Source organism: Lampetra planeri, chromosome 54 (assembly GCF_965212315.1).
Source record: "Lampetra planeri chromosome 54, kcLamPlan1.2.h2, whole genome shotgun sequence".
NCBI lineage: Eukaryota > Metazoa > Chordata > Hyperoartia > Petromyzontiformes > Petromyzontidae > Lampetra > Lampetra planeri.
This window is the reverse complement of record NC_136160.1, coordinates 6,927,580-6,942,593: the sequence shown is the minus strand read 5'-3', so window position 1 is coordinate 6,942,593 and position 15,014 is coordinate 6,927,580. Positions and strand designations below refer to the sequence as shown.

General features: G+C 44.1%; 1 protein-coding gene across 4 annotated transcripts in view; it reads right to left on the bottom strand.

The window, feature by feature from the left end:
* Window positions 1-13,076, bottom strand: part of PCIF1 (phosphorylated CTD interacting factor 1) — a 35,772-nt gene extending 22,696 nt beyond the window's left edge. For 2 of the 4 annotated variants that reach the window (XM_078617704.1, XM_078617705.1), the window contains exons 1-4: window positions 12,244-12,958; window positions 4,856-5,058; window positions 2,570-2,694; window positions 270-440 (exon numbers count right to left, since the gene is read on the bottom strand). In XM_078617704.1, the coding sequence (XP_078473830.1) occupies window positions 270-440; window positions 2,570-2,694; window positions 4,856-5,058; window positions 12,244-12,425 (681 nt within the window). In that variant the 5' untranslated portion in view covers window positions 12,426-12,958. The other 2 variants (XM_078617706.1, XM_078617707.1) reach the window with 2 other exon arrangements.
* Window positions 13,077-15,014: the final 1,938 nt, after the last annotated feature.

The window sequence follows — 15,014 nt, the reverse complement described above, 5'->3', positions numbered from 1 at the left end:
CACAAGGCCATGCGGGATGGCATGTGGCACAGTTTAACGGCAGCTATCATAGAGTACACGTTTGTGTCGTGACAGTTCACTGCGGTAAGTACAATATCTTTAAAAACAGCGGCGCTACGCCTCTCTAAATAAAAATAATGCTGAACCGCTTGCGCGCTCCAAGATCCGACGGTGAACGGGACACCCACCCTGCAACTTGCGGACGTCTCGTAACGAAAAAGGGTTTAATTACACACTATCTTTTCTTTCAAAGCTCCTGCCATGCACACCTTGGTCCGCTTGGACACGGCACTCGCTGCCCCTGCGACGCCGGCCCCGATCTCCTCCGACAGCCGGCGCTTCCTGAGAGCAGCATCCTCGACGGAGGCTCCGGTGGCGCCCGCCGCAGGTGCGCCCGGCGCCCCGCCAACAGGGGCCGCATTCAGACCCAGCGGATCTGACTGCACGCCAAAAGCACCACACCACACCACAGCATCAGTAACAATGGTTGGTAACACAGCTGTAGGGACCATCTCTTGTGATGCACTACAACTACTTAGCAGGAGTAATACGATTTGCAATGTGGATTTATATCACATCCAAATGGAGCTACATCTCAAGGTTTGGGGGGGGATAACTCATATAAAAAAGTAAACTAAATTTGTATTTTACCAGGTAGGACCTACTGAGCTATTATATATTTTACAGAAATGACCTGGCCTCAAATTATAGCTCAACAAAGTGGTTTATCGCGTGGAAATTTATAGCAGCCAAATACTGTAAATGCATGTGTCTAAACGTAGAGAGAAAAACTGGAGGACCTGAAGAATAATCAACACGACTACGGGGAGAACACGCAAACTCCAAATATACAGGCGTCAGGGTCAGGATCGAACCCATGGCCTCCTGAACATGAGGCAAGGTAGTTAGCATCTCGCCACTGCGGTGCCCTACAAATGTGCAGCCCACTGTATAGACCATAGAAGAATTGTGCACCAAGTCAATGCCCAAAGGTGACCTTAACTCACAACATTCCAATGCTAAGTTTGTAGTTCCTGCCCAAGTGTCAATTAGCCAGACTTTTAAAACTAATTATCACCGTCGGCAAAAGGTAAAACACGGGACTCTCCTGTGACGTACTGAAACTCTTCGGTAACAGTGGTAACACGCGTATTAACACAGGCACATTTCAGCAAAAGCGGAAGTGCATGAACGAGAACCAAATCCTATGCTAATTAAACTGCTAGCCTTCAAACCAACATCATTCCAGCGCTGGCTCCACTGCGACAGAAACAATTAGCGACATTGTATGTATGCTGAACTTCTTTCGCACCATGCGTAGCCAACCGTGCTAATCGGAGGTGCCGGGGAAAGACATTCTTTGATCAACAATGCTTTATTAATCATCAAGAATCATACGTTGACATGTTTATCCTCTTCCTTTGTAAGTATTGCTTTGCATTTGGAAACAAGTAAACCCGTAAAAACAAAGTTTTTCACTATAAATCCTTTATATGCGTGGCGGCTAGAGTCTTCTCGTCCTCTGGCTTGAGATGGCTGCCACCTATGGGTCAGATGATTGTCTGCCAGTATTAAGCAATTGGTAATTAAATATTTAATTTGTTTTCCCTAAACAGTGTAAAATTTTGCACGGTCCTAAGCAAGCAAGCGAACTTAATATAAAGGATTTAAAAATATATTCGCCTGTGGAGGACGTGGGGATCGATCCCGCGACCTTTGGCATGGGAAGCGAGGGCGCTACCAACTGCGCTACTCCGCCACGGCCTGTGGAAGGGTTACGCTCTGGGCTCTTACACTGTCACGTTCAGCCAAAGCCATGAATGAGTTTTATTTGAATATATGTAAAATAATTTTTTTTTGCCTAAAAAGTGTAAAATTTTGGGAATTTTTTTTCACGAACATTAATTGTCTCGTTCAACGAGTCTGTGTGGAAAATGTCAGCTCGATTGGATCACGGGAAGTGGGTTAAAAAACGACCGAAAGATTTGCACGGTCGTAAGCAAGCAAGCAAGCACGCAAGCAAGCAAGCAAGCACGCAAGCAAGCACGCAAGTAAGCAAGCACGCAAGCAAGCGAACTTAATATAAAGGATTTTTAAAAAAACGAATACACAGAGAAACCCCACACCTACGTGAGGATGATAGTCAAAGGCCACACAGACAGGTTCAGGAACCCACCCCCCCCAATTCTTGCACTGTGACTGTCTGCCTCGCAGTCCAAAGAGGGCAAATCTGGTGGATTCATTGTACATGATGAAACCTAGAAACATAGAAACCTTGCCCCTAAAGCACTGTAACACAGGCATGCACCACCACGCCCAGCTCGGTGACCTACTAAGCCACCCAGTCACCCATGTGAACCCTTGAGGCTTGTACTTATGAGGTCAAAAGGGTGTATGTATGCATGAACTTCTTTCGCATCGAACGTAGCCAAGCGTGCTCATAGGTGATGAGGATTTTAACTCGAAAGGGCAACGAAACACAGAAAGTAGTAATAAAACAAAAAGCAGGTGTCTATTGGTGAGACATGTGGCTACAGGTAGGTTTGGAGTAGGGAGGAGGGGCCCTTACAATGACATCGTGCTGTCCCAACGCAGGCAGCTCCCACAGCGACTGCTTGGTGAAGCGGTTGTAAAAGTAGGGCCGGTTCTCCCGTCGGCTCCAGCACTTACTCCAACCGCCTTGGATGAGTTCATCTGTCATTACAATTTTCCACACACGCAAATAGACGTCATTCTGTAGACACATACTGCTGATGTGAAACTCCAAGTGTTGAGCTTCATTACTAAGTAAAATTGAACTGTGAATATTTTTTTACATTCAGCACACCACTGTAGCGCACTCTAGCGACATTACTAGCGTAAGACTGCCAAACATGGTGTACTATACAGGAAAACCTCGCCGTAAGTGGTTTTATCGAACACGTTTCGGCTATACACGGTTTACTTAAGGAGGTCTGCTTTCCGTTACACAAGGGTGATGTTTCGGTGATACACGGTTTGACGTTGCTCAGATTGTTACAAATATAGTCATTAGATAGGCTTGAGAGAGGCGAGTGCTGTACGCATTGCCGCATGTATATAGCCGTCCACTCGTTGGTCACACGGACGCCTAGATGGCAAATCATTAATGTTAAATTGAGTGTTCAAGGGCAAACATTGGGCTGGCAAAAATCAGTGCCAGGGTGCAAGCATCGGGCGGGAGTGCCATGCTGTGGGAAGAGCAATGGAGACGGTGGGGTCTTGTGTTGAGGTGAAAATTAAAGAGTGTACACCCACACAAGAAATGGAGAGCGACTCCGCATCCTTTATTTACAATAAGGGGCGGAAATTATGAAGAATTAGTTCAAAGAAGAACGTGGGTTATAATTACGGACCCAGGAACTAACCCTATTTCCCATGAGGTCAATTAATCGTCGAACGCGGTCTTGACCAACATAGCATTTTCCAGGAACGTAACCCGTGTTCGGCGAGGTTTTCCTGTACACTATTAATATAATTACGACTCTACAATGGAAACAGGGAATGTCAAAGTGGACAGATGACACCAAGATTACCATGCTTTGTTTATATACCATTACTGCACTACTCACTCGACATTAACCCACAGCCTCAGTAATCCACAGCGCATACTAGAGTACAGTCATACCTCGGGATACGACCGCTTTGGAAACAATTAGCGACATTGTGGTATATGTCGTGTTTTGACGAGAGAGAAAATGTCTTGGGATACGACGTCTTGCTTGGGATACGACGCGCTTGCTAGAACTTGTATGGGTCGGGATGAGTCACCGCGTACACAATACTGTTACGGCTCTGACAAGCCTGGGGAGCCTCAACCAGGTCCAAGTCAAGAAAAAAGACAGAAAAAAGAAAGAAAAAAACCCCAGAATTTCAGCTTCCTGAAGTTTTAGTGGAAGGGGACTCTCCTTCCAAAAAATAACATCTTCTCCCCTTCCTCACCACCATCCTCGTAGGCTATCAACTCCTCTCAGCAAGGTAAAGTGGTGTTAAACTTTATTTTTTATTTCAATTTATTTATGCATTTATTTTAATTAATGTATGTATTTTAGTAATAAGTAGTGTGTAAATTATTTTATACAACTCCATTAATGTATATGCCATATAAAATATAATTTCTTATACTCTGGAACGGATTATGTTCCTTTCCCTTTATTTCTTATGGGAAAAATTCGTTTGGTATACGTCATTTTCGGTACAAGTCCTATCTTCTGGAACAAATTAACGACGCATACCGAGGTACCACTGTACTTTTACCTACATTCACAAGGTGTGCAGCCATTGACCCGAGATCGGTCACAGCACATGCTGTACAGTGGGAAATCTAATGCCGGCACACCATTGTTGAAAATGGAAGCTTAGGATTTAAGTGGTGAATCGCATTGTTATTTTCTTCAAAGAAGCAAATTTTAACTGTCGCACTGCCATATTTTTTTTATATCTAACAAAATGCTTATAAATTTAAAGTGTAAAAAACAAAGCTCTGATCTGGTATTTGAATAGCGAGGTTGCATGTCCAGAGCTCTCCCTTATGCCATTATTGGATTGACGTCATATTACCTCATGGCAGTGATGTCTCTTTTCTGCTATAATGATGTGTCTGACCAGAACCTTTTTGGATAACTTTTAGCACACACGTTGAACAACCAAGACCACAAAATCATCATATTCATCTACAAGACAAGTTTATTTTGTAATTTGGATTATACAGCTTCCTTTAATGAAAGAAATGGCTCCTTAACAATGGCAGCGCTTACTGAAACATATGACATGTACAAATGGGGCACATTCAATGACCCAACGAATGAATAACGCCGCTTGGGCTCTGTGTGCTGACCGGGCAAGTCTTGCACCAGTGGGGGCGACAGCGGCTGAGCGTGCGCCACCGGCACGGGCTGGGGATGTGCCGGACTGGCTCCAGGAGCGAGGGCTGGCACCGCTGCCACCACCGCCACCGCCGTCGCCGCCGCATGGTTGTTGCGGGCAGAGTTGTGCTGCTCGGCAGACATTGCCGGCTCCGCATCCGGCCTCACGGCCTTGCTGCCTCGAGTAAGCACGCACAACACGCGTACATACATACATACACACAATGCTTTATTAGTTGTCAGACAGCTGCTCCCCCTCAAGCTAGAGTGGCGCCTATTTGGTCTCTCCCCTGATGCCCTCTCAACCCTGAAAGCTACCTTTTCTTGGTTCACCACACCCAGAAATTCTAGGCCCTTGTATCCAAAACATTCAATTAACTCTCAGGGCTAAACAAAAATTCTGCAGACGCCTCGTACGCCTTAGAGACCAGTGGTCCTCAAACTTTATTTTGGCGAACCACTTCAAAATTGCGGGGAGATCTCCGGAAAACGACTTGGTTAACTTTTTTTCTTTTGCAAATCAACGCAAGTTACTCACATTTATAACCACAGTCTTACATTTCCAATGTGATGTATGTGCCTGTTTCTGCGAGCAAAGTTCTGTGAAGTCGAGTGCAACGTTTGGCAGCTTTAGCCTCGGGTGAAATTCAGCATTCATCCTACTTCTGTATTTGGATTTTGAGGGTGGCAAGTGATGAAAAAGTCCTGCTCCAAACAGGTATGTAGTTAGAAAAGAGCATAATAAAATACTGCTATGTCTTCTAGATTTGAAGCTTTCGTGACTGCAAGGAATCATCTTCTTAGGTTTTTTCGGTAAAGTCACGTAGAAAGTAAAATAAAATAAAAACAAAAATCACGACGTTTCGGAGGCAACACAAGTCTCCGTCATCAGGTGGGACCGTCACAGCCAGATTAGCTGTATCAAGTGAGGCAATGATTCAAGATGTAATCCCTTAAAAGCGAGTTGAGGGGGGAGGGAGAGGGAGGGGGGAGCTCATCAGACTATGGTAGCCAATGAAAGGAACGTATCGGGAGGGAGGGGGGGCGAGGCCAAAAGGGTGGGCGATGGACGTGGAAGCGCTTGTGCGCAAGCGGCCAATTACTGCACACGCCAACACAATGGGATGTTAACACTCGGTAAAGTACAGTAAAATAGTGCCTGTCAGATAAGATGGTCCAAAAAATTTGTGATTAAGTCTTTTTTGCGTGGTTGATAACATCTTTCCAATGATTACTAAGTTTGTACCCATCATCACGGTTGAAATTATGTCTGTGTTTGTATATTTGTATGGCTTCGGCTACCATCAAAGGTTTGTACACGAAGCCATACAAATATACAAACACAGACATAATTTCAACCGTGATGATGGGTACAAACTTAGTAAAGACTTAATCACAAATTTTTTGGACCATCTTATCTGACAGGCACTATTTTACTGTACTTTACCGAGTGTTAACATCCCCAGTTATTTTAACAGTACTCTCTTCATTGTTCAGCCAGCATTGGTATAAACATGGGCATTTTCGTTCTTTTGTCTATCATGTGTATCAGACCCCCCCTCCCCCTCTCTCTCCATTGTGTTGGCGTGTGCAGTAATTGGCCGCTTGCGCACAAGCGCTTCCACGTCCGTCGCCCACCCTTTTGGCCTCGCCGCCCCCCCCTCCCTCCCGATACGTTCCATTCATTGGCTACCATAGTCTGATGAGCTCCCCCTAAGTTTGTACCCATCATCATTTTCGTTCTTTTGTCTATCATGTGTATTAGACCTCCCCTCCTCCTCTCTGCCCATTGTGTTGGCGGGTGCAGTGGCTGGCCGCTTGCGCACAATCGCTCCATTGTGTTGGCGTGTGCAGTAATTGGCCGCTTGCGCACAAGCGCTTCCACGTCCATCGCCCACCCTTTTGGCCTCGCCCCCCCTCCCTCCCGATACGTTCCTTTCATTGGCTACCATAGTCTGATGAGCTCCCCCCTCCCTCTCCCTCCCCCCTCAACTCGCTTTTAAGGGATTACATCTTGAATCATTGCCTCACTTGATACAGCTAATCTGGCTGTGACGGTCCCACCTGATGACGGAGACTTGTGTTGCCTCCGAAACGTCGTGATTTTTGTTTTTATTTTATTTTACTTTCTACGTGACTTTACCGAAAAAACCTAAGAAGATACTGCTATGTCTGCAAGTTCCACTGGAAAGTAATCTTCAAACGGTTTCTTGGGAGCAATAAGATGTTCTTCAACCGCATCTTTTATTTTGTTGTCAAGAACCAGGTCATTCTCAGACAGAAACCCTTACAATGTTGGATATGCGCAGAAATTATCATTCTGTACGCGACATGCAAACAAGTCCAGTTTCTTGATTTTGTCTCGCATTTCCAAGAGTCACCGAAACTTCCTGCAGCCTCATGTTCAGCCCATTAAGGTGTGTGATTATATCAGTGGTAGGCCAATCACGAGAGCAAGGATGACTCTTCAAAACTGCTTGCGAATTGGAATGGTGTCTTAGAAATAGCTGTACTTATAAACGTAGCTCGAACAAGCGAGTAAATACTCTGCCTCTTGACAACCACCGTGCTTCTGTTTGAAGAAGTTGGACATGGGGCACTACCCATTTCATTGCAGTCCAGAAAAAAATCGAGAATTCATAGGTCATTAACAATAATTCACAGCAGAATCCAAAACGGCCTTCATTTCCACTGGCATTTTCTTTATCGAGCATCTCTTGATTAATTCTATAGTGCACCAATTTAGCATTGGGTGGCGATGTGTGGATACAAGTCATTAACCCCACTGTCTTCCCTGTCATTGCTTGTGTAATGTTAAATATATTTACACTTTGAAGTTTTTTGGGGAATAAACTGAAACACTGCACCAGTCCAGCCGAGGACAATACACAGATTCAGCCCGATATGGTCACGAGCCTAATATTTTTGGTGTTAAAAAAGAAAAAGCATCCTGCATTTGTGAAAACAGCAGATGTAAATTAAATGTGTAATTCTGTGCTTCAAGAAAGCAAGTAATGAATCCAATGTTGGCATGGTCGCCGTTAAGTTAAAAAGAGCATGATAAATCATCGTTCGTCAACACTGACATCGGAGCACCTGTTAAATCATCTGCCGACAGAAATGTCTGGCTAAGTATCAAAACAAGCCAATAATGGTATGAAAGCTTGGACAGAAATAAAAAAAATTAGGCTACCTTTACTTGAATGACACCACACCGTAAAATCCATGAAATTTAATAAAATGCGACATTTACATCACAAGCTTTCCAATGAAGCACATCATTACTTGAGCATCAACGTCAATCGGTTAAACACATAATTCTCAGACAAAAAAACGTCTAATCAGTCTAAAAAAGAAGCCCCCTCCATTGCTCATTCAATCCCTGCAGGTAAACATTAGCCTTACAGAGTACCGTAATTTTATATACGAGGTGCCAGGTCATTAAGATTCGCTGTGCGATTATCTGGGATGTAGAAAATTAGAAATAGGGGGATAATTAAAGACATCGGAGGGTAAAAATACGGCTTCACTGTTCTTATTTTATTGAACCCTAACCATAATCCAACAATCTCCAACAGGGATTTGAACGAGTGGCATTGTTAATGCTTCAATTATAGCACTACAAAACTTCCCAGCCATTCGGCGAGTCTTTGGTAATTTCCAACTCTAGGATATGTATCTAGAACTTATTTTGCACCTCATGTAGCCAACCGTGCTAATCGGAGGTGCGGGGGAAGGACAACAAACTAAACACTAAAATAATTTCTAAAGAAATGAGCTTTCAATCTAGATTAAAAAGTGCACAGCTCCAGTGGCTTCCTAATATCGGAAGAGTGTTCCAGACGGCCGCAGAAAGTGCATCTGAAAGGACGCGATTGGGGTTAACATAAGCACACAACAGCTTCGTTTTAGAATTCGCCAGATCTTTTACGAACCATATCTTCCGATAAATGGTAAACCTTTGAAACCACAACTATATGTATTGCATCAGAAGTCATCAGCAAACTTGATGGCATGACAAGCACGTGGATGACCCCCTGGGCAACCCACCACCCACCTGACCATGAGGGAAAACATAAAGAATAAATAATGTCAACAAAAAGTCCTCACTGAACCCAAGCTGTTCAGCCCTTAACATTGGGTGCATGGGCCACTGATAACAGCCGACATTATATCAGAAAATGTAAACAAAACATCGCCATTCACAGATGTCATACTTTTGGCTGAAGCCAGTTATTTTGTCATCTCCATGATCCCATACAGCAGATGTATGAATGTAGAACTTCTTTCGCACCGTATGTATCTAACCGTGTTAATTGGAGGTGCGGACGAAGGGCAACTAAACACAAAAAGCGGTTGTAAATAAATTATGGCTTATTAATTTTCTACTTTACTATAAAACATACTCTTGACAAATGAGAAATGATGGAGAAAACCTTTAAACTCCAAGTAAATGTCTCCTTTCAGAAACCTCCATGCATCAATACTTCAAAACATCACCACAAAATTGTTAAAAAATAATAACAGCACAGTTAAAAATGAGTCCCATATCGCTTAGAATTGCTATAATATCCTAAATAAACATAGAGAAATAGTAAGGGGGATTTCACAGAGAACTCATTGTAAACTATGAAATGTATACACATACAAATGTTGGTCATATTATACCAAAAATGTCACACACACGACTATGTTTGAAGTCACCCTGAATATCCGTGAACTGTGTGAGAAACCTTATATATTTAATAATGTACTCGATATGCATCCTTTCCAAAATGGCATACAAATACTGTAATGATATATGCCATTTATATATGCCATTTAATGGCATATATAAATCATGGCCTGTCGAATTTCCAAATGTGTAAATGCTGTTTCTCAAGAAGCAGTGGTGCCAATTTTTTAACTCGGTATTGGTTTTTAGCAAACGCTATAATTCGGAGTATGATACTGGCACAGCAGTAGGATATTTTTGCATATGATAGCTCAAGAAAAAAAAATTGCTGAAATTTAGGAAATTCCCAAGCACCGCCCTTACTAAAATGGTTTTGCTGTCGAGGATTTCCTTGGAAGACTATTTAAAGAATAGCCTTTTGGCCGTCCAAGGACGGGTGTATTTCAGTAAATCTGAAACTTGAAAGCAAAAAGCAGACCGCGACGTGATATTCACTGTATCAATTAATGTGAGATTTGTAAGGCCGCGGTGACAGATTTATTTCATTTAAAGGTTATAATCCCTTGTTCATCATGACGTCCTTTTTACTTCTACGTCTCAACAGCGTTATGGAGATCGCGTGACGTGAGGGTTCTGCCTTCATCGTGAGGGTTTTAAGTTGGCGGTGAGGAGGGGGGAGGAGGGGCCTAGGCCCCCCATGTGGAGTGACGTCACCCGCTAATTATTATTAATGGAGGGGGGTGTCGATTTGGAAGATGTCACCTGTTCATGATTATTAATGGGGGCTGGCCGAAGTGGAGTGACGTCATGCGCGGGACACACAGACATTCTTGTCTCATTATAGTAGTAAATTATAATAGTACCTACCCACTCTTCAGCAGATAGGTCCACTGGCGATGCCCAATAACAATTAATGTACCGGGTGATTACACAAAGCAAACCTTCGACCTGGTTCTGACTGCTGTAGTAGTGGAGAATGTGCTCACAAGCTACCAATACACCCTAAAAAGACATTTCAAAGCAAAAGTTAGCTTATACAGTACCGTACACCCCGATTCATTAAAATAAAGTTTAATGTGGGCTGGACTCCACGTATCAGTAGTGAACTTTCACCTATAACCCAGTTCAACGCTCATTATATCTAACTAATAATAATTCTTCAGTCAAAAATAAATAACTAGCAACATAATTGTATATTTTCTGACAACAATATTTGAACGAGGATGTTAAGATTATCATTTAGTCCATAACCAAATATCGTGTAAGAAGACTCGTTTGTGTGCAATGCTAAATAAGCTTAAGGTGTTATAAGAATAATCTAGAAACTCTACAGGCTCTGCGATTTCCTCATCACCATCTCAAAATACGCAGCTGCTTAGTGGGTTTGAAGAATTTTATATATTAGATTTTAAGTTAAGCTTACAGTATTTACATGTTTTAGCATGTTACATCTTTATTTACCTGCCAGCGCTCAGGCTCTTAAACAAATAATAAACAAACTCAAGTCAATAAAACGCACGCAAAGTGTAGCCTGTCTGAAAACAATATTTATACAATAACAGTTGATATTTAACAGACAAGGTTGTCAAATGATACTCCAATATTACTGCATCACTTGTATAGAAGCCTGCAGGTTTTTACGCTGTGGGTTTGCGAGTATTCTAGAAAATCCACACAAATTCCTCGTTATCTGCCTAAATTGCAGATCAATGTATTTAATTTATCTTAAAATTATAGCTTAAATCCACACAATACCTTGCAAATCACTCGTCGTTTGTGCAAGTTACAAACTTTCGCACCTTACCACAACAATAATTCCAAATTCAGAAAGTGTCCTAAGGTCACTTAGAAACGTGAAATTTCCACTTGTTCAGAGACCCAGAAATAAACGCTTTACACTAAATTTAGCAAGGAAAACGTCTTAATCTACAAGTATTGACGGTTACGATTAACAATAAAGGAATTAACTTCATAATAAGCACTTTGTGTGCACCAAATCTCATACATCACCCAGGTGACTGCACATTTTATACTTCCGTTTATTGGAAAAGAGCCGAGACTTATCGTTGCCTAGTTACATTTACCAACTTAAGAGGGCATAAGTTGGAGTTGTTGGCTACAACCCTGTTGAACAGACCTACTCATTTACAACTCTGATGCGTGTAAATCTTCATGGAGTACTTTGCAAGAACAACAATACTAATTTTGTAATGTCATATTACAATTGACCTGTATTATCTGGTGATATAAGGGAATACTACTAACACTTTAACCCTAACAGTACCGTCATAAAAGGCGCCCCTCATTTCCAAAACAATGTTAAATTAAAATCTATACATTTAAACGTGATATGTGAACGTCATCGGTTACAATGTTATTGTTGTTTGCATGGCGACAAGGCCGGCAAACGCAACTCATCTGTTCCCATGCACGTGGGGTTGGGGTGTTGGAATTACTTTATAAACAGCTTACTACAGTATTAGTGTCATAAAGAGAAACGGGCACACCGTAATGGTGAGAAACTACACCCACATTGAGGCGAGTTATATTTATCATCATCATCCATAACACAAATTATGATGCGAGTCGGTTGGTGGTGGTGGGTGGGGAGCACACGACTCTGGTAAGGAATTACACTCTCCCTTACCCACAAACATCCCCACATATTCCCACATTCCCACACACATCGCACGGGAGGCTTTGTCGAGCGGCACGAGGTTTAGTTCCCCCTGGCGCCGCTGCGTTGACGACGACGACGACACGGCGCCCATTCGCGTCGTCAACAACCGAAGGCGACAGCGGCGGCGCCGGCTCCTCCCCGCGCTCTCTCGGCCGCCCGACGCTAAGCGAACGGACGCAGCAGCCATCGCCACGAGAAGCGGAGGAGATTAATCGCGTGCGGGAGGAAGAGGAGAAGACGGAGGAAGTGGTGGTGGTGGGGGGAGGCGTTGTGAGGAGGAGGGAGGCGGCCATGACGCAGACGCGGCCGCGCCGAGGAGGAGGGTGAGGAGCGTCACGGCCCCACATCGCGCACAACACGACGCGTGACGTTTGGCGACATTGTTTTTATTTTGAGGGGAGGCTTCGTGATCGTTCGTCTGGGGGGAGGGGGGGTTCCCGTTTCCGTGTTATTCTTTATTATCGTCGTCGATGTTTTATCTTAGCCCTCGTTGCATTTTGGTCGTGGCTGAGGCGACGCAAAAAAGGCGCGAAAACGCAACGGGGAGGAGAAAAATGGCGGCCGTGTGCGCGCCGCTCGGAGACGGCGGTTTTTTTGGCGCCAGAACCACCCCCCCACGCGCGCGAAAAAATGTAAAATAAACAATTAACATAAGCACGCTTTAACGCAACGGACGGTCTCCCCACGGGTTTTCTCTCTTCTTTCCTTTTCGTTTTCGCTCATTTTTACCTCAGCATTAGGGGGGAGGCAGCTGCCCGCTGCGCGCCGCTCCTAGCGCTCGTCCGCGCCGCGTCCTCCCCGCTCCGCGCTGCGCCGTCTCGTCACCATTTTGAGGGGGGCGCGCGAGTGCGCACGCGCGGGCCCCGCCCCCGGGTCGAGCTCCCATTGGCTGCTCCCCGTAAACGTCGCCGCCCTCCCCGTTTCTTTTGGGGGTGACGTCATGTTTATTAGTGGTGAGGGTCGCGTGGTTTGGATTATGCTAATCATATGCGGGGGGGGCGGGGCTCGGATGACGTCGCTGGGTGTCGCGTGACTGCTATTATGCTAATTATATTGGAGGTGGGGTTTTTTTTCTCGGGCTGAACGATTTGGGGAAAATATCTGCGATTTTACTGACAGATATTGCGAATTGATTTGCGATCAAACTTCAGTTCAATATTCACTGCGTAATAGATTTAAAACACGTGATGGAGCATTACCACATGATACCATCAAAATATGAACTGCTCTAGATATTCGAATGCAAGGATGAGAACTTAAAAGATGTGAATTGCTTCCAACATGTATTTCTTTAAAAAAAATAATTGAAATAGAACAATCGAACATAGAACAATTGTTAAGTTAAATAAAAAAAGTTATAGTAAAATAAAGCAATTCCAGTAATAAAGTAAGAGGACTTTTCATATCGCAAAAAATCGCAGCCTTTGTGATTTGCTAATCGCATTGTTTCAAATTTTGATTTAAAATCAATTAATCGTTTAGCCCGAATTTGTTTCTCCCCGTCACGTAATTTATGTTAATTTATGTCTGGGCGGGGGGGGGTGTGACTTCGTGTCACGCGGTTGTATGCTAATTTGGGTGACGACAACGATGAGGTCACTGGACATTGAAATTCAGTTGTGATGGGCCGGACTTGCAATGAGGATTTCAGAGACTTACCGCATCATTGCAAAGCAGCTTGGGACTGTCGAACTCGACCAGGGCAGCCGTTCAAAATACCACCCCCTCCTGAGTTTAAAAGATAGTCTATACCTGTCAACCCCTTAACAGTGCCTATCTTATTACAGACCAATTCAGACCTCATTGGTCACGTCGTGCCCTTATCAATCTCAACATTCATCCTACAAAGTCAAACAAATAGACAAAAAAATAGACAAAAAAAATGTTGCCCATATTGAAACGGCTGTACGCCGTGTGGACGTGAAAACTCAATTTCCCTGTACAAGAAAACGGGTAAACCTCATGGGCTGACAGGTATGAGATACCCTAAAAAATATATACTAAACTATTTTATTTATTTAACTGGTTAAGTCCCCACTGAGCTATATAGCTCTTTTTTCAGAAGTGACCTGGCCACATATGATAGGTCAACGAAACGGCTTATCAAGTGGAAATGTATATAGGACCTAGAGAAAAACCACGCGACCACGGGGTTAGAGAGAGAGACATGCAAACTCCAAATGTGTAGCAAGCGTCGGGGTGTAACCCACAACCACCTGTATACCAGGTGAGGTAGTTAACATCTCGCCACCGTGGGCGCCTTACGCTAATGTACTGTGGCCTTCCTATCCCTGGTTGGCGGGAAATGGCCCAGGAGAGGGCCAACTGGAGAGAAGCGTTGCACAAGGGGCTTGGACAGCTGGATAATGGGGATCTGCGCCTGCATAGCGCCCTACAGAGACGAGAAAGCTCTGCTGCTAGGGATACAACAACAACTGCCATTCGCCACTAAGTGGCAGTGACATCTCCACAGCACTTATCCCAGGCTATATGCACTTTAAGGCCACGTGAAGTGTCGAAGACTCGCTGACAGGGGGTCACTGGACTGAACCAGGTGCCATGAGTTGACTGACTGAGATGACTGGCCGATGCACCACTTGTGCTCCTACTGTGCCAACTTGATGTGTTTTAGCCGCCTGGCATTCCGTTCATTGTTGTGAGCATCGCTCCTCTCCTCTCTGTTGTTATTAGAGGGCGACTGACTCCACCTGCCCAGTGGCGTCTTTTCACGAGCCTCCTCCACAGAGGCCGATCTTGCCACCACTGGTACCAGTCA